The 23,450-nt window shown below is 42.1% G+C and overlaps 1 protein-coding gene across 3 annotated transcripts in view; it reads right to left on the bottom strand.

Annotated features, from left to right (window-relative positions):
• Nucleotides 1-23,450, bottom strand: part of DTWD2 (DTW domain containing 2) — a 112,762-nt gene that overhangs the window by 57,673 nt on the left and 31,639 nt on the right. For all 3 annotated transcript variants that reach the window (XM_053302640.1, XM_053302642.1, XM_053302641.1), the window contains exons 2-3: nucleotides 17,384-17,474; nucleotides 2,154-2,248 (exon numbers count right to left, since the gene is read on the bottom strand). In XM_053302640.1, coding sequence (XP_053158615.1) covers nucleotides 2,154-2,248; nucleotides 17,384-17,474 — 186 coding nt within the window. The remainder of the gene's footprint in view (nucleotides 1-2,153; nucleotides 2,249-17,383; nucleotides 17,475-23,450) is intronic.

Consider the following 23,450-nt stretch of genomic DNA (forward strand, 5'->3'; position numbering starts at 1 on the left):
ACCTGTAACAGCACTGAAAGTTTATAGACACTTTCTCAGATTGGTTTTACACTTTGATCTGATGAATTTTGAAGATCTACTCAAAAGCTTTATATTTTCCACGAGTGTATCTGCACATTTGTTTATTCTCCTATTATTGCAAGTCATACTTCTTACTACCCCTAATATGAGGATTCTGTTTCCATAAATATCCATTATAATTTGTAACAAAACATTACATTCATTTTAAGATTAGAAATTATTAAAGCCAAAGATTGGGAAAAGATTAAGAGTTATTAAAGTTAAAAAAGAAAGGGTGGTGGAATGAAGAAAAAAAACAGGAAGAGACCAATGAAGCAAGAAAGCAGATATAAATTTTATTTCCATTCGTGATGGTATCAATACTCAAGTGTCAAAAGAGTTAGCACAATGATTTATCAAACTAGTGCAAATCCTGTAGGCCCCACTAAAGATCTTTTATGACTGGCAAAATTGATTATTTTCTTCTTAATTTGCTGGTTTTATATCCTTTAGAATAAGTATAAGAATCATCTACTGTTCAACTCAAATGGTATATGATTAACTGACTGCTTGCAAAATATTTGTCATAATTCTTAGAAGTGATGAACAGATCTCAGAATAAGGGCTTTATTTTTCCATTAGAACATTTATGATGAATTAAAAAACAAGCACTTAGTCAAAAATACACAATTTTATTAAATAAAGCATTATACATTAAAGGATATGGCTTTATTTATTTATAGCATACTTTAAATTAAGCATGATGGTAAACAGATACACTATTAGGTTTTTGTGTGCTTTGCAGTAATAACATTTCTTTGAACAGATTCCTGCCAGGAGATTGCACTGAGCAATTGCAGGCACATTATTAAGGCCGAAATAAGATCTCTGGATGCATTTTATACCATTTTACTACCACTTAGGGCCAAGGTGTATTTTATTTCATTTTTCCGTACTTCTAAAAACAGCTCATCTTTTTCCCCCTATGGCATCCCATATTATCTCTCATACAGAGAGTAATAGAACAATTTTTAAGCATTCAGAGGTTATGATTCAGTGGCAAAGTGCCCAAATGGAGATTTTTGTGATAGCAAGTGACCAGCTAGATGTAAGACAGACAAACTGACATGGAACCTCAATAGGGACACAACACAAAAGCAGTCATAGTCTGGAACTTTGACAGCAGGGCCAAGGATCAGGAAGAAGACATTAAGGTCGTTCACACAACCTTAGCCGTGAGGCTCGGGAGGGCTGGGTGGCGGGCGGGGGGAAGGCAGGTAAGCTCCTGCCTTCCCCTCAGACACGCAGTGGCTGACTTGGGCTCCGCCACACCCCACACCCATATGGTCAGCACAGCAACAGAGTCCCAAGCTGGGACTGGGAGAAGGAAGTCCTCCTGCATCCCCTTTATTAAATAAATAAATAATAAATAATTGTGTGCCACATGAGCAGTGGTGTGGCTGCTCTCAGTAGAGCAGCTGCTCCACTCCAATTGCCACTCCTTCTCTCCGCCAGATCGCTGCCCAAAATCGTGGCAGGCCAGGGGGAAGCCCAGCTACCTGGCGGCAATCGCATACATGGTTGCCTGTCGAGGGAGATGAACTGTTGGTTTTTTCTACCACAGTAGAAAAGCTGAGCAAAGAAGTCAGGCTACCCAGGACTGGGACAGCCAGGAGTGGAAGGCTCCCAGTGATCCAGATGACACATAACCCAGGCAGCTCGTGTCATGAGAACTGCAGAGTCCAGCAAACAGAAAGTCAAAATACAAAGAAGGTCTTTTGAGTGGGGTGGCAGCTAGACACCGAGTTTACAAAGGGTAGTCTAAGAATGTATGAGAAGCCTTAGATTCCACAGGCAAGTGCAAGGGCTACTAATGCTACTACTTATTACAATTTACTTAGCACCACCCACATGCCTAGCACTATGCAGAACTATACAACCATGTGCCTAGCACAGGAAGTCCTCTGTGCAGTCTTTGGTCCTGCACAAGAGACCCAGGTCTGCACAGTTATTGCTTAGGCATGTTGAAATATGTTCCACTGTGTGTATATATGTATTGAATCAGGATGATGAATACTAATTGAGAATACTGAACCAGGAACATCAAGTACTATCAAATACATAAAGTATGCAGGCAAATCAGTGCTGCTTACCTATCTTCGCTGAAGCGCCGGCCAATCAACACTTTACATTTGTCTTCAGGTAGACAAGCAGCCAGTAGAGGTACTGTCCGTAGCACTCTGCTTTCCTGCAGTTAATATGAAATGAGAAGCGGGGGAGGGAGCTTTTTACAAGGGCATAATTATCTAGCATTTGTAGTTATTATTAGAAAACCTACCACCAAGCACATCTCCAAGCAAGAAAGACCAATAGGGTCAGCTCAGATAATACTTCATCCAACTCACCACACTCAATAAGGACATGCATACAAACACGATTTCCCCATCCTAGTGCAATAGGGTGCCTTTCCCTAACAGTGTGTAGGTGGTTCATCTGAGCCACTCCCATGTGATCAGGCAGAGACCCCAGAGGTGAGTACATATGCTCCTGGCATGTGCCATGTACATGCCATGTACTCATGGCATGGGCATGTCCTTACCATGTGTGCTGGTCTCGGCAACCAAAATATCATCTGAACTAGCTCACATAGGTTTAGCTGCAGTTGATAGGAATGACTAACATGGATGTTCAATGCAATGTCTGAGGAAACTTTGTATGCAATAATTCTTATCACATCCAAATTAGCTACTTCCACAAAATCAATAGCTCAGAAGTTAAAAGAGGAAGGGAAAGGTAGCGGGGGGGAAGTTTGTTGGGGAATGGTTACTCCCGTCATCAGTTATTTTGTTTCTGATTTTCCAATTCAAAATGTTCACACTAGATCAATCCGGCCGCCCAGGCCGAGCTCCCTGTTTTTCTGTGGGGAGAGCAGGCTAAGGCCGCTCTCCCCGCAGAGCCTGGTTAGGCTCTACGCACAGATAGTGTGTGGAGCCTCATTTTTTTCCTTGAAGGAAACATTAATGGGGAACCTCAAAGCCACTCTTTAAATCCAAGTTGTACCCAGTGCAATTCACAGCACCTGGGGCTTCTAAAGCTAGAGGAGTGGCTGCCTTTATGTCTAAAATGTATCAATTTACTAATCATAATGTAGTGAGAGACCAAGAAGGAAGACACTTATTTGTCAAAGGGATATGGAAGGGCCAGCCCATGAGTGTGGGTTCTGTCTATGCTCCAAATAGCCACCAGAAAGAATTTCTGAATGTCACATTTACCCCTGCTAACTTGGCAAAAAGGCACCTTTTAACATGGTGATTCTCTTTATTTAGCAGGGGGAAAGTAACTGGCCCTATCCACCACCAGCACAGTACCTCCAGTGACTGTTGCTGGTGTCTATCTTTTGTTTCTTTTTAGATTGTGAGCCCTTTGGAGACAAGGATCCATCTTACTTATTATTATTTCTCTGTGTAAACCGCCCTGAGCCATTTTTGGAAGAGCGGTATAGAAATTGAATAAATAAATAAAATAAATAAATATAAGTAGTATTACAACAAATGGGAGCAGGGTTAGCAAATACTAGATGGAGACTTTAATATGGCAAAGGATCCTGCTATGGACAGGTTAGGAACGATAAGGAATTATTCAGGATCAGTACTTTCTGATTTTTGCATAAATAGGAACCTAGTTGACAATTAGACACATACACATCCAACAAGGGACTACACTTTTTCCTCACACTGTCACAATTCCTGTTCTAGATTATATGTTTATCTTTGTGGAGCTAGCTAGTATTTCAGTGAAAACAGATATAGGATCTATCACCTGCTCAGATCATGTTTGGATTTCCTGTCATTTGGCAAGCAGAAAGAGAAACAACAGAGGAGTGGACTGGAAGCTTAACAATGGGTTACTGCTGAATGACAGGGTAATAAGGGTATACACATGTGCAGCCTAACCCAGGTTAGGACAACCCAGCATCGGTTCGCCTGCGTGTGTGAAGCACTTGAAGTGAGGTCACTCCTGATGCTGCCACCACACCAAGGCCCACTTTTTAACCCGGCGTTTAGCAGAGATTAAGCAAACCTGTGGTTTGCTTAACCTCGGTCAGTGATCACGGCTGGGTTAAATAGTTTCTCCCCAGCCCATCACCATTTCTGGCAGCGAGTTGAGCAGGGGCAGGGGGGAGGAGCAACCGTGCACAGCAGCCACTGCATTCATCCCCCATGGCACCATGGGATGCAGGAGGAGAAGTCCTCCTGCTCCCAGCGTTTCCCTTTGCCATGCCACTGCTCAGTGAAGGGGAGGAAGGTGGCCTTTTGTCTGTTGGGGAAGGCAGGGATCTCTTGCCTTCCCCGCAGCCCACCCTCCCCACCCAGCAAGGCCGTGTAAAAGACCTCAATTTCTGATTTAACAGAAGAGATCATTCATTCATTCAATTTCAAGGATTTTGTCACTCATAAAACGCAGAGTATAACGTTAACCCACCAATACTGTGGCAGACAATGAAAGCAGTGATTAGGGGCAAGTCTGGGTTGAAAGTGAGAGCCCAAAGGGAACTCAAGGAAGTCACTTTGAAAGTGAAAAAACTGGAAAGACGACATAAAATACATGGAGCCTATAGGATATATAGAAGAATTTTTAAAGGAAAGAGAAAACTAGAACTGCTTTAAACACAAAGGTTTTTTAAAAAGCAGTATTATACCTAAATCAAAATTGTCTTGAAGCAGGAGACACAGCAAGCAAATTTCTAGCTCACCAGCTGTCCACGAAACTTTCATCTAACACAGTGTCTACACTGATCTCCAGTTCAGGAGATTCTATAGTGGAAGCCAGAGATATTTCAGCAGAATTTGCCACCTATTACAAAGAGCTGTATACATCCCAGAAACAGTCAATGGATCAAATTCAAAATTTCTTAGAGATTAGTAATATACAGATTCTATCAGAGGAACACATGGATCTCCTCAACAGTCCTTTTACTGTTAAGGAAATAACTGCAGGCATAAACAGACTTAAAAACAGTTAAAACTTCAGGCAGAGATGGGTTAATGGGATAATTCTATAAGAAGTTTAAGGACTTACTAGCCCCACATTTGATGCATCTACACAATCTGATTTTGCAGGAGGGAGAAATCTCTAAATCCTGAACAGAGGTGGAAATCATTGTCTTGCCTAAACCAGGCAGAGACCTCACTTCACCTGCATTCTTTTGCCCAATATCACTTCTAAACCAGGATGTAAAACGATTTGCTGCTCTACTTGCATCCATACTAAACACATTAATTGTACATTTTGTCCATAAAGTCCAAAGGAGGATTTATCCCACACTGACAGATAGCCAAAAACATTCACAGGACATGAAATGTGATTAATTTCAAGCAAAAGAGACCACTGGCGGTGGCCCTCTTGATGCAGAGAAGGATTTTAAGCACCTTGAGGGAAGCTTTCTACAGAACCTACTTGAAAAGTTGCAATTTGAGGGAGAGGTTCCTACGGGTGATTACAGCTTTTATGCAAACCCAGTGGCACACACAAAGGTGAATGGATATCTCTCTGCAGATTTTGCTACCAAGAGGGGTACACACCAGGGGTGTCCCCTCTCTCCTATCTCTTTGCTATTTTATTGGAACCGCTTACAAATGTCCTCAGAAATCAAGCTGACTTAATGGGAACACAAACTGGGCAAAGTAAAAACATATTGAGTACATTTGCTGATGATATGATACTATACCTCGCAAATCCAAAAGTGGAATCTATCTATCTATCTAATTCTCTAAGGCATACCCATGGCTAATCCCATGTGTGGCAGCTCTTGCGAGAGTTATACATACACACACACACACACACACACACAAATATAAATATATAAAAGGTTAATGGGCAGGAGTCTGCAAAGAGAGGGGTTGTGAGGGGGGAAAGGGAACTCAAGGAGAAAGAGGCTGCTGTTGTGTGAATTAGATGAGGAAACAAGATCTGTTAATTCAGGAAGGGAGAGAGAAAGAAAAAAGAAGGGGGGGAGAAAGACAGAGAGGAAGAGCAAGTGGTGGAGAGAGAAAGAGAGAAAAGATAGGGAGGGAAAGGGAGAAAGAAGGAAGGGCGAGGGACAGGCCTGAGCCTGTCAGTAGCCTGAGGGGAACGAGTGGCCATGGTGGTGCCTATTGGCAGCAAGCAAAGGCCCAGTCAACCACTGCTGCTGTTTGCGGCTACCGAGGCCATTGGCGGAGGCAGGCAGGCAGGCAATGGACGGACCCAGGCCTGGTCAGAGGGGGACAAGTGGACATGGTGGAGGCAGCAAGGAAGGGCCCAGTCAACTGCTGCTGCTGCAGGGAGGAGCAGGAGCAGGGCTCGGGTTAGGAGGTGTCTGGGGATAGGGGGCTTCAGCTTGGCCAATAGGAGCCAGCAAAGCTGCAGTCACAATCAAGGGATGAAGGGGGATGGAGTAAAGGAATGGAGAAGTGACCAAGAGTGTTAGGGGGATGGAAGCAATAGGATGGAGGAGGGGGAGCAGGAGGTGAGGGTGGAGAAATCTCTGAGGTGAGGGGGCTGTGGCAGGGGGTGAGGGGAGCAATCAAGTACTAGCGCACAGATGCTCTGCACAGGTTAAGCTAGTTGCCTATTTTGTGTATATTCAAGCAATATAGGCTGGTGTCAGGGCTGAAAATCAATTATAAAAAAGTCAGAGGCACAATTATACAATTTGAGTTCTGAAAGAAAAGAAAAGAAAGTTTGAGGAATATGGTTTTAAAGTGGGAAATGGGGCTTTTAGGAAGTCTAGGAGCGATTCTTTCAGTGGAGAGAGATTCACTGTTCACCAACAATTTCACTCCTGTGTTAAACAAAATCAAGAAGGGATTGCTTTGTCAGAACAGTAAGCACGTCTTGGATTATGAAAATTATGGCAATACATATACATGTAATACCAAGGTTATTTCTATTTCAGTCTATCCCAACTGAAATCCCTTACAAAACTTTATCTAAAATTGTAGGTTTGAGTATCCAAACCCTTGTACCTCATGGCTGCACAAGTGAGGCAGCCTATTAAAAGATACTGAAGGTCAGTTTACAGACGGAAGGTCCCTAGAGGAAACCCTTTGGCAGACTCCGAAAGACAAATCACAGGATGTTACCAAAAACTTATTTTTGGCTTCTACCTTAGCAATATGGAAGATGAACAAACAAACTATTCAGGAAAAGATCTAAGGCAACTACCTTTTAGGGCAAAGACATTTTACGCTGGGACAAAGTTCTAAAGCTTTTGGGGGATGGAGAGCACGCAATATTATTAAAGTAACCCCAGTTACTGGAAAAGAAGGGTGTAAATCCAGGGCTGATTTGGATGTGCAATTCCCTGGTTTGAATATTTGCAGACTTGGCATTTCCTGGAATAGAATGTTTACCTGGGGGAAAATTGTATACCCAACAAAGATAGAACTGATCATCAAGGGGGAGGGCATGCCTAAAAACACCATCTCTGTGTTATATAAATATTTGCTAAATCAGCTTAGCTCACCTCACACTAAAAAAAAAGGGGGGGGGGGAGATGGATATAAGCCACCCACTTCAAGAGGAGGACTGGGATGAAATCTGGTCATCTTATCCTTAAAAACAGTATATTCTTTTAACATAAAAGAATCAGCGGTTAGAAAACTGATGAGATGGTATCAAGCACCGATGCAGTTAGCACACATGAACTCATCATATTCATCTAAATGAAAGAGGAGATGTGGCCAGATGGGCTCTTACATCCACATGCGGATGCTGTGTCCAAGGCGACAGCACTTATGGAGAAGAGTTGTCCAGGTTATATATAAGATTACTGGGGTCAGAATCCCCTTAACTGCTGGGGCCATATTTCTGCATCACTTTGATGTAAACAACACTTTAACTAAAGTGTTACCAGTCAAAAAGTGTTATAGTGAAGCACTGGGGAAAAATTTTCTCAAGCCCCTAGCCTTGCACTATGGTTTGATAAATATGGACAAGTTTTGGTACAAGACAAAATCTCCTCATAAATTAAATCGGTGTTACACAAGTTATACAAAAATTTCTTAGAAAGCTGGTTGCCCTATCTGAATTATGTAGATCAGAAGAAAAAACAGTCTGACAAGCCAGAAAGATTGAAATGCATGTTAATTTTGTAATGGATACTCTATAAAGTGCATATACATACAGTAAATCTGGAAATAGTTGTTGGGCAGGAGGGAGGGGGAGGGAGAATATTTTATTTTGTAATCATTATTTTGGAATGAGAGCCCGCGTGGTGTAGTGGTTAGAGTGCTGGACTAGGACCAGGGAGACCAGAGTTCAAATCCCCATTCAGCCATGATACTAGCTGGGTGACTCTGGTCCAGTTGCTTCTCTCTCAGCCTAACCTACTTCACAGGGTTGTTGTGAAAGAGAAACTCAAGTATGTAGTACACCGCTCTGGGCTCCTTGGAGGAAGAGTGGGATATAAATGTAAAATAATAATAATAATAATAATAATAATAATAATAAATAATCATATATCACTTATATAAATTAGTAAGAAAAGATAAATAAAAAGCTAACAAAAGGGTAACTTCTTTGGTTTCATACAGTTTTCTCTATTTCTCACTTATACTGTACATCTAAATGCACACATAGTAGAGAGCTGCAAAGCTGACTTTGAGCTGACTTTGGTTTCCAGATACAATATGGTTTGTTTAGATTCCAAACATTACAAGAGCTAGAGCTGAAATAGGTTTGGCAGCTAGTGGCTGGTGATTCTACTGACCTAAAGCCAATGAGGAGTCAACATCCAAACAATGGCAACAATCCTTAATTTCAATCTACTGTTATGTTCTCGTTCTCATTTTTTCCATTCATAATAAAAGTCACAGTCTCTGCAACATTTTATCCAAATGGGGGGGGTGGGGGGTAGGGATTAAGCACACACAAATGGAGGACAAAGGGTGACAATAAACTTCTAACACAGATTGTTTTTTTAGAGCATTCAACCAGTTGGATTTAGTTATTATTTTGTTGAATTTGGAAGACATTGCTATTGAAAAGAGGAGTTTAATAAACTTGAAGTACTCTTTTAAAAAACACATTGTCACAAGGTCTCTTTTTAAGCTAGCCGTTGGGTTATCTGAAAAAGGAAAGTTCATTCTAATTTGAAAGTATGCATATATTTAAATATATGGACTTGACAAACTCTTCGACAAAGACCATTAGACAGAACACAATAGTGAACACAATTCACCCTTGACATTCTTAGAAAGCCCTACATTATGAAATGTACATTATGAAACAAACATATTTTCAGAGCAAATGTTTAGAAATTACTTTGACAGTTGTAGGAATTATTCCTCCAGCAAGTAAGAATGGGATCCCAGGAATGAAAACCTTGCATTTTTGAGGTATTACACTATTTAAATCATACAATTTCTAATCTCAATACAAATGTGAATGGAATTTGCTGAAAGTGCTTAATCTGATCAGAACTTGCAGCAGAAAGTTACACCACTCCGAAACTCTGCCAGAATGATGCAACTCGGGAACACGGTGAAGCAACAGCTGCCCAAGTCTTTCTACCTAGCTTCTGAATGGATTATGCTGTAGCTTGGTTTTTCGCAAAACCACCAACCACATCAGAAAGTTATCACAAAGACAAAACAATAAGTTTGCCCAGCATAAGTACCTATTTGAAATTCACAGAGCAACCTAACAAATGCAAACTAGACTAAAAATAATTTTCTTTCTAGAATCTCACTTAAAAGTCATAGTTTTGGCAGCACAGTGCACAGAGGTAATGAGAAAGAACACACAGGGGGGGAAAGGTAGATTCATAAAACTTCCGACCATTATTTGCAGTCAGATATAAAGCTCAACTGTAAAACAGCAGAAATACAAGAACCTGGATCACATTGTAAATCAGAAAAAACAACAACACTCCTCACAATGTTATGTATAGATTGTGAACAGTCCAGGGACTTTTTTGTATGGGGCGGTATAGAAATCTAAGAAATAATAATAATGTATACTTATGCCCCACTGAAAACAGATTTAAGTATGCATAACTTTCTCTGAGTTGTGTTGAGCTAAGTTTAACCACAGATTCCACCAACAGACTACCCCTAAAGCACTTTTGGAGTAGCATCCAAACATGTCCTCTAAATAAAGAGAGTTTAAAAATCAGGGTAAGAGAGATCCTGCATTTCAATACTGCATTCAAAGAACTCCTTCAGATATTTCATTGTACTAGCTGAACCTGCACAGAGCATCCGTGCGGTAGTTTTAGTTACTTTTAGGGGTTAAGTTGGGAAAATTTGATTGGTTGGTTGTTTCTTCTATACTCCCCTCCGCCCCAGTCTCTCTCTTCCTGGCCTCCCTCCCCCCACTTCCTGCCCCAGTCTCTCTTCATCCCTCCCTCCCCCCTGCCCGCTGCCCCATCTCTCTTCCTGCCCTCCCTCCTGCCCCAGTCTCTCTTCCTGCCTTCCCTCCCCCCGCCTCCTGCCCCATCTCTCTTCCTGCCCTCCCTCCCCACACCTCCTTCCCCAGTCTCTCTTCCTGCCCTCCCTGCCCTCCCTCCCCCATCTCGCTTCTTGCTCTCCCTCCCCGTTCCCCTCCTGACCTGGCCTCCACTGCCTGCCTCCCGCCCGCTTCTCCAAGCGGGCCACTGCCAGCCGTACACTTCCCTAAGTGGCCAGCTGCCTTACCGTTGGCTTCCCCAAACGGCCCACTGCTCTCAAGTTGGGAGTGGTGCTGAGTGCCAACTGGTGCACAGTCAATCCAGTGCCTCCGCGGCTCAACTAATCAGCTGAGTACCGGGACGCACTCTCCACATCAGGACGGGCACGTTTACAAAGATTAAATATATAGATTCATAGTGAGGGACGAACGTAAGTTCATGGATCACTCCCAGACTCATTGTGTGTAGAGATGGGGGAAGAGTACATCAGCCCAGAGAACTGAACTCATAGACAACAGGTATTTATTATGGAATTAAAAAGTAAGTAAACTACCACACAACATCTAGTGTAATGTTGATTCAGCTGAGGTAGTCACAAGGGTACTACTCAAATACATTCCTGCTCTGTATAAAAATGTAACCTATTTCATTCAGTGGGAAGATGCTCAAATCCCAGGAACAATTGCAGTTGATCTGTGAAATCATCACAGATAACCACATATTGTTTGCAAACAATTTCTTCAAATTATAGTCAAACATCAATGAAGTTTTGGGTATAAAATTTCACAAGAACCTGCAGATTGCCTCCAAAATGCAGAGTAAATAAGCAACAAAGACCTAGTAACTTTGCTTTTGATTCTTTAAAAAATGATTACTTGATTTCTTCTGAAATGAGTAATTTGAAATATACAACCTCTCAATACTTAATCTTCATTGTTCCATAGGGAATTCTATATGCAGTAAATGAAGACTGTTAATGGCACAAGATCAATGTATATGAACATTACAGTCAAAGGATGTTCTATGGTCTTAAAATTTCCTTCATAGATTTTTAGATCAGAACTATTATGTATTGTGATAACTAATATATATTTTTCTGCATTCTAGACAGTTATATTTCACATTCGTATAATTCAAGTCACATTCCATTATTTAAACGCTGCAGAGTAGGCAAACAGATCTCCTTTATTAGTGACGGCTTCATCAGGAAGCTAAGGACAGAATAATAGAGAGAGGCATTTACAGCACCCACAAGCACTCACTTTTTTTCCTCTCAGCAGCTGCCCTCAGAGAACCTCCAACTTCTTTTTTAAAAATATCCTCAAATTTTAAAAGCTTATTGGGGATTTCACTGGTGATGTGCACGAACCTTGGTTCAGAGCCAAACTGATTCAGACAAAGTCTGAACCAGTTTGGCACCATGGGGCAGGGGGAGGACAGAACAGCAAGTGGGGTCCTTACCAGCTCTCCGCCACCACATGCAGCTTCCTGCTGCAACGGCGCTCCCCTCGAGAACCTGGGCACAGCGCCGGCACACACGTCTGTGCGTGCTGATCCCACTTCCTTCTTCAGCCCCATCTCCCCCCAAAATTTGAGTTGAGGAATTTGAATATGAATGAATTTACTGCAAAACAAAATTAGACCAAAAAAACCCACAGAAAAAAGAAATATTTTTTATAAAAGCAACAGCAACAGGGATGTATGTATTTAGGGTTCTAAAAAATAAATTTGAGTTATATGAAGATATAGCTTAGACTTGACTAGCTAAGTAATATATTGTTGTAATATGTAAGTGATGTTGTAATTAATTGTATATAGTCTATCTTTTCTTTTGTCCTTCTTTTCTTTGAAGAGTGCTAATGTGAACGTATGACAAGTATTTTATGAGGTAAGTATATTTTCTTAAAATCGGTGCTCAGAAGTAAGGCTGGAGAAACAGAAGTAACTCTGTTCTCAGAGGTGCACCTAGGTAATCTTAGAGCCTGGACCTAAAGGCCTTTAGAGGCCCCCCCTCCCCTGCAAATTAAGCATCTAGACCCATTTCAAACTGGCTTCCGGGCTGGCTATGGGGTGGAAACGGCCTTGGTCGGTCTGATGGATGATCTCCAAATGGGAATTGACAGAGGAAGTGTGACTCTATTGGTCCTTTTGGACCTGTCAGCAGCTTTCAATACTATTGACCACAGCATCCTTCTGGGACGTCTGAGGGGGATGGAAGTGAGAGGCACTGCTTTGCGGTGGTTCCACTCCTATCTCTCAGGCAGGTTCCAGATGGTGTCCCTTGGAGACTGTGGTTCTTCAAAATCTGAACTTTTGCATGGTGTCCCTCAGGGCTCCGTATTGTTGTTGATGTTGATGAACATCTACATGAAACTGCTGGGAGAGATCATCAGGAGATTTGGTGCAGGGTGCTATCAGTATGCTGATGACACCCAGATCTATTTCTCCATGTCAGCATCATCAGGAGCGGGCATAATTTCGCTAAATGCCTGCCTGGAGTCGGTAATGGGCTGGATGAGGGAGAACAAACTGAGACTGAATCCAGGTAAGACGGAGGTACTCATTGTTCAGGGTAGAAACTTGAGAGACGATTTTGAACTGCCTGTTGTGGATGGGGTCACACTTCCCCAGAAGGAACAAGTACGCAGTCTAGGGGTGCTTCTGGATCCAAGTCTCTCCCTGGTCTCCCAGGTTGAGGCAGGGGCCAGAGGTGCCTTCTATCAATTGAAGCTGATATGCCAGCTGCACCCATTTCTTGAGAAAGATGACCTCAAAACAGTGTTACATCTGCTGGTAGCCTCCAGACTGGATTACTGCAATGTGCTCTATGTGGGGCTGCCCTTGTATGTAGTCTAGAAACTACAGTTGGTCCAGAATGCGGCAGCCAGGCTGGTCTCTGGGTCATCTAGGAGATATCATATTACTCTTGTCTTGAAAGAGCTATACTGGCTAACGATATATTTCCAGGCAAAATACAAGGTGTTTGTCATAACCTATAAAGCCCTAAACTGCTTGGGCCCTGGGTATTTAAGAGAACATCTTCTTCGTCATGAACCTCACCACCCACTGAGATCATCAGAAGAGGTCCATCTGCATTTGCCACCGGCTCATCTGGCGACTACTCAGGGACGGGCCTGCTCTGTTGCTGCCCCGAAGCTTTGGAATGCACTTGCTGCTGAAATAAGAGCCTCATCTCTGAAAACTTTTTAAAAGTCTTTAAAGACACATCTGTTCACCCAGGCTTTTAAGTGATATTGTTTTGTTTGTTTTAATATTGTTTTTAGAATATTACTTTTTTTAAAAAAAAAAAATTTGTTTATATTTTACTTTTGTTTTTATCTTGTTGTAAACCGCCCAGAGACATACATTTTGGGCGGTATAAAAATAGGTTAAAAAAATAATTAATAAAATTAATAAATCATCATGCTCAGGTGGGCGAGCACACCACCCTGGACAGACTAAAGAGGATTTGGGTGGCCCCAAGGGCTGTGGAGGGTCTGGACTTCAGCCCAGAAGTCCAGGGGTAAGTTTGGTAAGATATAGGATATATGTTTTGAATTATTATAGCAAGGGTTAATTGTATAGTTAGTGATTTGCGCTGATTGGTGAGCTGGAAGTCAATTTTTGTTTAATTGGATGTAATGAGATTTTCGATATTGTTAAAATCAATAAAAATTTAAAGCAAAAAAAAAAAAAGAAGTCCAGGGGTAAGAGCGCCTCTGTCTTTATATTCTTTAATATTGTTTATACATTGTGTATATATCTCTCAAATCAGTTTACACAGCAAAAAGGTATAAGAAAAAGACTCACTGTCCCAAAAGGGCTTGTAGTCCACACACACACACATGCACACACACACACACCAGCAGCAGCAACCACTAGGGAGACACTATGCTGGGCTGAATAGTGATAGTTACTCTCCTCCTGCTCAGGGGCGTAACTATAATAGGGCAAGGGGAGACAGTTGTCTGGGGGCCCACTGCCTTGGGGGCCACCCCAGAGGCAAGTCACATGACTGACTCCCCCAGCCGCACACCCACCCGGGCTTACTTCAGTTGTATTCATCCTCCAAAACTGATGTGAGTGTTAAGACCTGGAGCTACCAGAACAGCAAGTCTTTCTCTAGTACCATTAAATGACTTGCATCATCCACAATTTACAAAACCTTTTAAAAAATAATTTAGGATGATGTTCTATTGTGGCACATTGGTTATATTTTACTATGCTTTTTGTTACCACTATTCATCCTCATTTAAGGTTTCTTTACTTCATGAGCTGAGCTTCAGTGATGGGGGGCCCCATTTTAAAATCTTGTCTCTGGGCCCACTCCAGCCTTGCTACGCCCCTGCTCCTGCTAAATATAAGAGAGTCACAACTTTGAAAGATGCCTCTTTCTCCAGTTACAGGGGTTACAGCTCGTTGACTTAGAGGGAATGGAGCTTGGCTATATTCATGCATAAGCTGAGATTTAAACCAGGGAACGCCCTGGCTTACATTCTTATTCACTACACCACACCAGCCCTGAAACATCTCTTAAAAATTGTAGCCCTTGAGATTCAGTAAATTTACACAATGAGGATGTTCTTACGAGCAGCCAAGACTGGGCTAGGGCAGCTAAGCCCAGGCTTGACTGCCTGTGGGAACCACTGGGAGCTGACTGGCTCCCTGCAGTGTCTCAGTAGCAAATTCAGCTAAAAAGACCGAGTTCTTAAACAAGGTTAAGGGAGTGCACACTCCCTCAACCCCGTTTACTTGCTCGTGTGTCAGCATTGACTGCTTTCAGCCAGGACTAAAGCACTGAGGGGGATCTGTCTGTCACGGGGGGGCGGGGGTCCCACAATGCACCACGTACTCGCACAATGCATTGTGGGGTTATCGGAGACCGGGACAATGAGTCCCAGCCCGCCCTGCTCTGTGCTGCATGGAGCAGGGCAAATCATATGGGAGTGCAAAGTACGCTACCACCAGGCTTCCAAGTATCATCTGGAGGGAAAGGAAGGTTTGGGAAGCTTTCCCTCCACCCACCCATTAGGTCGTGTGAATGCCCCCAATATGTCAATATGCTTTTTGTAATTTATTTATTTTTAAGAGTGAAAACATTTTATGGGGAAAACATGTGGCTTTAAATATACCACCATGGCTAGCACTAGCAGGTACAGAAAGAAACTGGGGGGGGGCGAATATATCTCACAAGCAGAGCAAAGACGAAAAAGAGTGGGAGAATGAACCAATGGATGCAAAAAAGTTCTCTGGAAAGTTTATTATTTTTAAAAGTGTTTCAACTGGTGAGGTTGAAGAAAAGTATGAATTAATGGACTTCAGTTTTTGTGGTAGGACTGTTAGTGTAGGTTACTGTCAAACCTCAGTACACAATAGTACACAATAGACCAGAATGTGCATAGCCTGCTGAAATGGACAATTCTGCTGACACTATTTCTGCTAAAAATCTTTATGATCCAGCCAATTGGTTGGATTTCTAATGTAAAGAGGGCCTGTCTAGTACTCACTAGGATTTTCCAAAGCAATAAAAAATGGTCTAAAATAGACAATAGAAATTTTTCAAAAGACTTCTGCACATGGAGACTGTCTAATGGAGAAAGCCTTGAAAGACATTGGCTAGTATATTCAAATAAAATTGGTGAAGTTTTTTTCCTTCTGCTGCAAATTGTATGGCTCCAGTAATAAAGACTGTGATGACTGGAAGCATTTCAATAAGAGACCAAGATCTGATCTTGTGAAGTAACCAAAGAGCATATAATAAACTCAACCAAATGAACAGAGATGAAGATAATATAGACTGAAAAGACAACAATAGATGGGTGCATGTTGTGAAAAATAAATGAGCAGAAACATTGGCAATTGGTGTTGACAGCATCATCGCAAATGTGCAATACGCAGCTGAGTATAACTGCATTTCGTGAAACCCATGAAAAATGAGTTATGAACCTGACAATGGTAGCTTTCTGGGATTAACTGAAATGTTAGCTAAATTTAATTCTACAGTGCAAGAGATTATCAGAAATGAAGGAATTTGTGACCATTCTTGAAAAGAGGGAAGAAAGCAATTCTTGAAAAAATGAGAACTGCAAAATACTCTGCAGGTATTCTTGACTGCATGCCTGATCCAAATAATCAAGAGACAATATCCCTAGTGCTTTTGCTATTTTGACAAGACTTCTGGAGAAGTTAAGGTAACACACAATTGTACTGATTTTCTTCCAGTTCAAGAAAAACATGTACAAGGAGTATCAGAATATCTCCCACCTGCACTGGATGGACTCAGCCTTGATATTAGTGATTGTAGGGGGCAGCAATACATATCAGCGGGGTAGATATGAAGGGCCAGAATCGTGGTGTACATGTGTGAATCCTTCAGATCACCCATTGAGGCTTTTTAACTCCCTGTGGCTGTCATGACATAAATCTTGTATTTGGAGATATGGTGAAGGTTCTAAGCCATGACATTTTTAAAGAATTGTACAGAAAAGCTAACTACATATTTGCAGGTTCAAACAAATGCAAAAATATTGCAAACATATTGCAGACATCCTCTTTGTTTCTTTTCTCCTACTCTCTCATTTATGGATCTTTTCAAAGGCAATTCTAACATTAACATTGCTATTTTAGTGTTGCATGCATGAATATATAAATGGACATCTGCAAATGAGCATCTTTCCCTTTTCTGTTTAGAAGAGATCTCATATTTATCTTAACCCTTTTAACATTAACTAAATTGGAGGTTTACAGGATGGGGTCAATTTTCTAAAAGCCAAGAGAAAAACAAGGAATTATTTTTAAAATTAGCTCATGAATAGATTCAGTCTATCATATTAAGTTATCATTAAGGCTAGAAACAGCTTTTAAAGTTACAGAATCTGACAATTATACTTGTACTCATTACCTGTTGTGTAAAGGCTAGTTAACATTGGCATTTACCACTACTGTACTCACCTCTGCTGGATGCTGGATGACATACAAACAAGTAGATACTTTCAATGGATGAACTGGCAGGAATGGACATAAGCACACCTTTTGAGGACGGCTATGTGACATGAACAAGAAGAGAAGAAATAGCAGTGAAGTAATTTGCAATGCAGTTGTTTTATATATTTTTTACAATATTATTTGTTAATATGCCAATCTTTGCTGATTTTTACATTTACTACACAAAAACTTAGAGACCAAGCTTTCTGATACAATAATTTCTACAAGTCAATAATACTAACAACTAATGTGTTGTTTATTTATGATCTTAGATCGTAAACAAACAACTAACTAAAATACATGCTTAGAACATAGGAAGCTGCCATATACCGAGTCAGACCATTGGTCTATCTAGTTCAGTATTCTCTTCGCAGACTAGCACTGGTTTCTCCAAGGTTGCAGGCAGGAATCTCTCTCAGTACTGTATGCTTTGGTAGTTTGTTGGTTCAATAAAAAATCTTGTCCTATAAAAAAAAATCTTGTCCTATCTTGGAGAAGCCAGGGAGGGAACTTGAAACCTGCTCTTCCCAGAGTAACTCCATCCGCCAAGGGGAATATCCTACAGTGCTCACACTTCTAGTCTCCCTTTCATATGCAGCCAAGACAGACCCTGCTTAGCTAAGGGGGAAAGTCATGCTTGCTATCACAAGCCCAGCTCTCCTCTCAGAGAACGGAGCCTGTACTCAATTACAAACTTGCATAACTTACATCTAATGGAGATCCAAAATCCCCACTTTAACAAAGACCACTTGTTAGGAGCCCTAAATTAATATTTAGGATTATTTTTAAATCTGTGGTAATTTGTGCTTTTCACTGGGAATTGTGTAAGAGAAGGGCTTAGCAATTTGCACCTATTATTAGCATGTTTACTGGCAGCCACGAAGCGAGCCTGGTGGCGGCCCATGTTCAGCCACCATGGCCCCTGGCCCAGTGTGTGACCTCAGATGCAGGGGCCTGGCTAGCCACGCCACCGCATCTGACATCAGATGTGGGGGCATGGTCTCCCTCCCAAACGAGGCCATGTGGCCCCGTTTGTAAGACAGATCGGCCCGTGCTGCGTTGGGCAGTGCAGGCCAGAGTGATTCTCCCTGCCTTTAAAGGCCTGCACTCTCCCAATGCAGCACGGCCTGATTTTGTTGCCAAACGGGCCCCGCACAGCCCTGTTTGGGAGTGAAACAACACACACACACCATGTCTGATGTCAGACAAGGGGGGGGGGTGTCAGGGCCACAAGTCATGGCCCCTGATTGGCGGTGGCCTGGGTTCTTTGAACCTGTTTGCCCAGTGGTGGCTCTACCCCTGTTTACTAGTTAGGGAAACTAAGTGACATTAAATAGGTCTAGCAACAAAGCACATTAGCGGTTTGTGAACAAGTCACTATCTCTCAGCAGATCACAGATGTTCTAAAGGAATTAAGCACAAAGCATATTGTACACTGGAAAGTTCTATAGAAGGGAAAGACACAATGATTTGGATAAATGATGGCTGACATCTAGAGTGGAGGGTATTTGTGAGAGACAGGCAATTTTCTCAATTTCCCCTTCCCTCTTTAGCCTGCTGTGCCTCCTGAAAATATGTTCCTTGAAACTGGCTCCAGAGAGTTGGGGGACCGTTCAGACTGGCTTTTCAGAAGACAAGAGAAATCTGAACAGGGAGAGGGATAATCTGCAACTTCCACAGCATGAGAAGTAGTACTACTTGCCACTTGCACAATGGGACTGAAATCAATGCTTACAATACAAGCAGCTGTTTTTGAATGCGTTATGGTAGCTCAATCGCAATTCATTCAGAAGTTTTAGGTCATATAAAGTCTCACAGATAGCTAATTGCTTAGAGTTCCACTAAAAATGAGGTAGAGAGGAAGGAAAAACATTCTCCCTTTTCAAATCAACACACCACAAGACATGATCATTGTAGTACACTGATGAATTCCTATACTTGTCTTTTCTCTATCACACATTGTTTATTAAAATACAACCTCATTAAAGAAACATTCGATAGTGTTAACTATTTATGTTGGTGGTTACAAAGATGGCTTAAATATAAATTTGTTTACAGTGCTGAGAATGTGTGTAATTTCAGTGTTGCAATTATGGAAGTGGACAATTACTGCTTTATTTATAAATTATTTACCCCTAGTCAAGGATTACCCTATTATTTTGAATATGCTGTGCAAATTTTTAAAAAATATTTCTATACTACCCAAAACTTGCATTTCTGGGCAGTTTACAATTAAAATCATTTAAAACATCAAATCAATTAACAATTAAAAACATTTAAAAGTTTAAAAACATTTAAAAACCCAGTATTAAAATTATTTAAAACTACAAATCTAATTAAAAGCCTGGGTGAATAAATGTGTCTTCAGTGCCTTTTTAAAAGTTGCCAGAGATGGGGAAGCTCTTATTTCAACAGGGAGCGCATTCCAAAGTCCAGGGGCCGTTCCCGAGTAGCCGCCAGACGAGTTAGCGGCAGCCACAGGCAAACCTCTCTGGATGATCTTAACAGGCAGTGGGGCTCATGGCAAATCCATGATAGACTTGTGCAAATATTCAGCTCCAAACACCTGAAGCTCAATAGTGAGCAAAGCCCTACTAGCACCGTGCAGAGGCAAGCTTTCTCAAGGCACCTCTGTGTGGGACCTGGCTTCCTAACAACTTCTTACTGGTTTCTAGGACCCCTCCAATAGCACAGAGTCAGTTCCTCTCCAGTGCCATCTTGGAAGATGTGCAGGGAGTACTGGAAATGGAAGCCCTTCTCAGCACTTTCCCCATTCAGCTATATGGTGAATAGGGGTGTGCCCAAACCACGGTATGAACACTGTTCGGGAGAGGGAGCTTTAAGAAAGAGGAGAGAAGGTCCTTGCCCGCTGCAGCTTCCTGCTGGGGTGGTGCTTGGCCCAAGTACCTCCACATGGCACCAGCATGCACATGGCATCCACACATACGTGGGCATCATTTGCATGGTCAGCAACACCGCCATGCTGACCACACAAATGGCACCCGAGTGGACACAATGTGCATGCTGGCACCGTGCAGGGGTACTTGGGCTGAGCACCGGCCCAGCAGAAAGCTGCATGGGGTGGAGGAAAGGACCTGCTCTCCTCTTTCTTAAAGCTCCCGCTCCCAAACAGTATTTGAACTGTGGTTTGGGCCTTCCCTAAAAAGGGAAGGTGCTGGAAAGGTCTTGCCTTCCCAGGGCTCCCTGCACACTTTCCAAGAGGGTACTTGAATGCAGCAGAGTTTCGTGCTCTTTAAGAGACCTTCAGAACTGGCAGGGAGTTGGTTAGGGAGCCACATCTTGTGCTGAGGCCCTTGCTTGGAACCTATGTCTCTACATAGTGCCGGCAGTGCTGTGAGCGTTGTTTGGCTTAGTAGCCATTTAGTAGCCATTAGCATAGTACCCCATTTGCAGCAGCATTCTGGACACTAACAGGGCTGCAATACAAAGAACATACAACAAAATCCAGTCCGTGATCAGGAATGATCATGGCCATTTTGCACAATACAGGCAACAAGATGGATTCCTGTGAATCACATGGATAAATTTCCAAAGGGTGAGGCAAAAGCCTTCTGGTGTCATTCCTGAGAAATGAACTGAATTCCTATTAGGCATGTGTAAAGCTTCAGCTTCTGCATTGTCCCCCTGACACCATGAGATCACCATTCCCAACCTGCAGTGCTACATTTTTCCCAGAGTAGGGGGTGGGGGATGGAGCCCTCTTAAGGCCGTGCACAGATAGCTATCCTTCCTAATGCTTTTCTCCTAGAGATATTAAGAATGGGCTCCATCTCGCTTAAAGGGCCTGGGAGGAAAACAGGACTGTGAAAAGGTCAGCACAGTGAGTGGGAAATGGCTCTCACGTTGAAGGTTTTTTTTTTTAACCAAAGTGGCTCCCACTTGAAAAAATACTGAAGATCACTGGATTAGATTATCAATGGTGCCATCAGTCACCCACAGGTCCAGAAGAATTAGCAGGATCATATTCTCTGTGTCTGACTCCAGAGACAGATAATCCAGCAGAGAGGTACTAGGTAACCTTAGTCCTGAATCCAACCTCAAACTGGAATGAAATGGATGTAAAAGAATCAGCTTCTGATGCATGAGGGAGTGAAGCTCATCAACCATCACCAATTTAATTCCATTGCCCAAGACATGTAACATTTGAAATGAATTTATTTATTATTTTATTTATTTATTTAAAATATTTCTATACCACCCAAAACTAGCATCTCTGGGCAGTTTCTGAGAAATTGATAGAAAATTCCCCAAATCAGTAGAATCTACTGATCCTCAAGTTCTCCCTCATGATCAGATATCCATCGAGATGGTCAGCCTTGTAAACACTATGCTACATCTCCATCCCTCTCCTCCTACAGCATACCACAGAGGCTAAACACATTCCAACCTGGATGTACAGTAGATTGGACAAGACAGAACAAAAAAATCTTTAGGCATTTCAGCAATGCTGATGAAGAAACATTAATATGGCTAGATAGATCAACATGTTATTTTCCATTTTTCTAATATTAAGCCAAGACTGCACAACTGAAATCACTTTGAGTAGCCACATTTATATTAAGAACTGAAGAGGTCAGTAATTGCTGTTAAGCATGGACAGCATTTTTGTTACAATTATTTCTACTACACACAGCTTAGTGTGTTCTTCTGAATCTACTTACTGTCCCCATAATGTGCTTTCTTTAGAATCTTGCAACACCAGGAGTCCTCTGAACCATTCTCTCTATTAACTTCTTTCTCTCTCCATGTCACTGTACTCACACTCTTTTTTCAGCAGCCCCTTAGCACATGTTCTGTTCTCACTCTGTGTACCATCACAAAACTGCACCCCCATTTCAGTTTCCCCCTTTTTATACATCCCCCACCCCAGATCTACCAGCTTTCCTACTCTCTCTCCCACCCCCATGATTATTTATTTACTGTAAAATATTTCTGTACCTCCCAAAACTTGCGTCTCTGGGCAGTTCACAATTAAAATCATTTAAACAAACATTAAAATCATTTAAAACCCAACATTATAAGTATTAAAAATATAAATCTAGTTAAAAGCCTGGGTGAATAAATATGTCATTAAAAGTATTAAAAATATAAATCTAATTTAAAGCCTAGGCGAATAAATATGTCTTCAGTGCCTTTTAAAAAGTTGCCAGAGATGGGGAGGCTCTTATTTCAACAGGGAGTGCATTCCAAAATCTAGGGGCAGCAATAGAGAAAGCCTGTTCCCGAGTAGCCACCAGATGAGCCTGTGGCAACTGCAGACGAACCTCTCCAGATGATCCTAACAGGTGGTAGGGCTCATGGTGAAAAAGATGCTATCTTAAATACCCAGGGCCTAAGCTATTTAGGGCTTTATACTGTAGGTAATAACCAGCAACTTGCATTTTGCCCAGAAACCTATTGGCAGCCAGTGCAGCTCTTTCAACACAGGGGTATTATGGTCTCTCCTAGATGACCCTGAGACCAACCTGGCTGCCACATTCTGTGCCAACTGCAGTTTCTGGACTATGTACGAAGGCAGCCCCACATAGAGCACATTGCAGTAATCCAGCCTGGAGGTTACCAGCATATGTACAACCATTTTGAGGTTGTTCATCTCAGGAAACGGGCGCAGCTTGCGTATCAACTGAAGCTGATAAAAGGCACTTCTGGACACCACCTCAACCTGGGACACCAGGGAAAGGCTTGGATCCAGAAGCACCCCTAGAATGCGCATCTGTTCCTTCCAGGGGAGCGTGACCCCATTCACAACCGGCAGATCAAAATCGTCTCCTGAGTTCCGACCCCACACAATAAGTACCTCCATCTCATCTGGATTCAGCCTCAGTTTGTTATCCCTCATCCAGCCCACTACTGCCTCCAGGCAGGCATATAAGGACAGACAGATATCTTTATTTTGGTCACTGACCTGCAATGGCATTTAGGGAGGTTATGCCTTCTCCCGATGATGTTGACATGGAGAAATAGATTTGGGTGTCATCAGCATAGTGATAACACTCTGCACCAGGTCTTCTGA

Source organism: Hemicordylus capensis, chromosome 2 (genome assembly GCF_027244095.1).
Source record: "Hemicordylus capensis ecotype Gifberg chromosome 2, rHemCap1.1.pri, whole genome shotgun sequence".
In the NCBI taxonomy this organism is placed as follows: Eukaryota; Metazoa; Chordata; class Lepidosauria; order Squamata; family Cordylidae; genus Hemicordylus; species Hemicordylus capensis.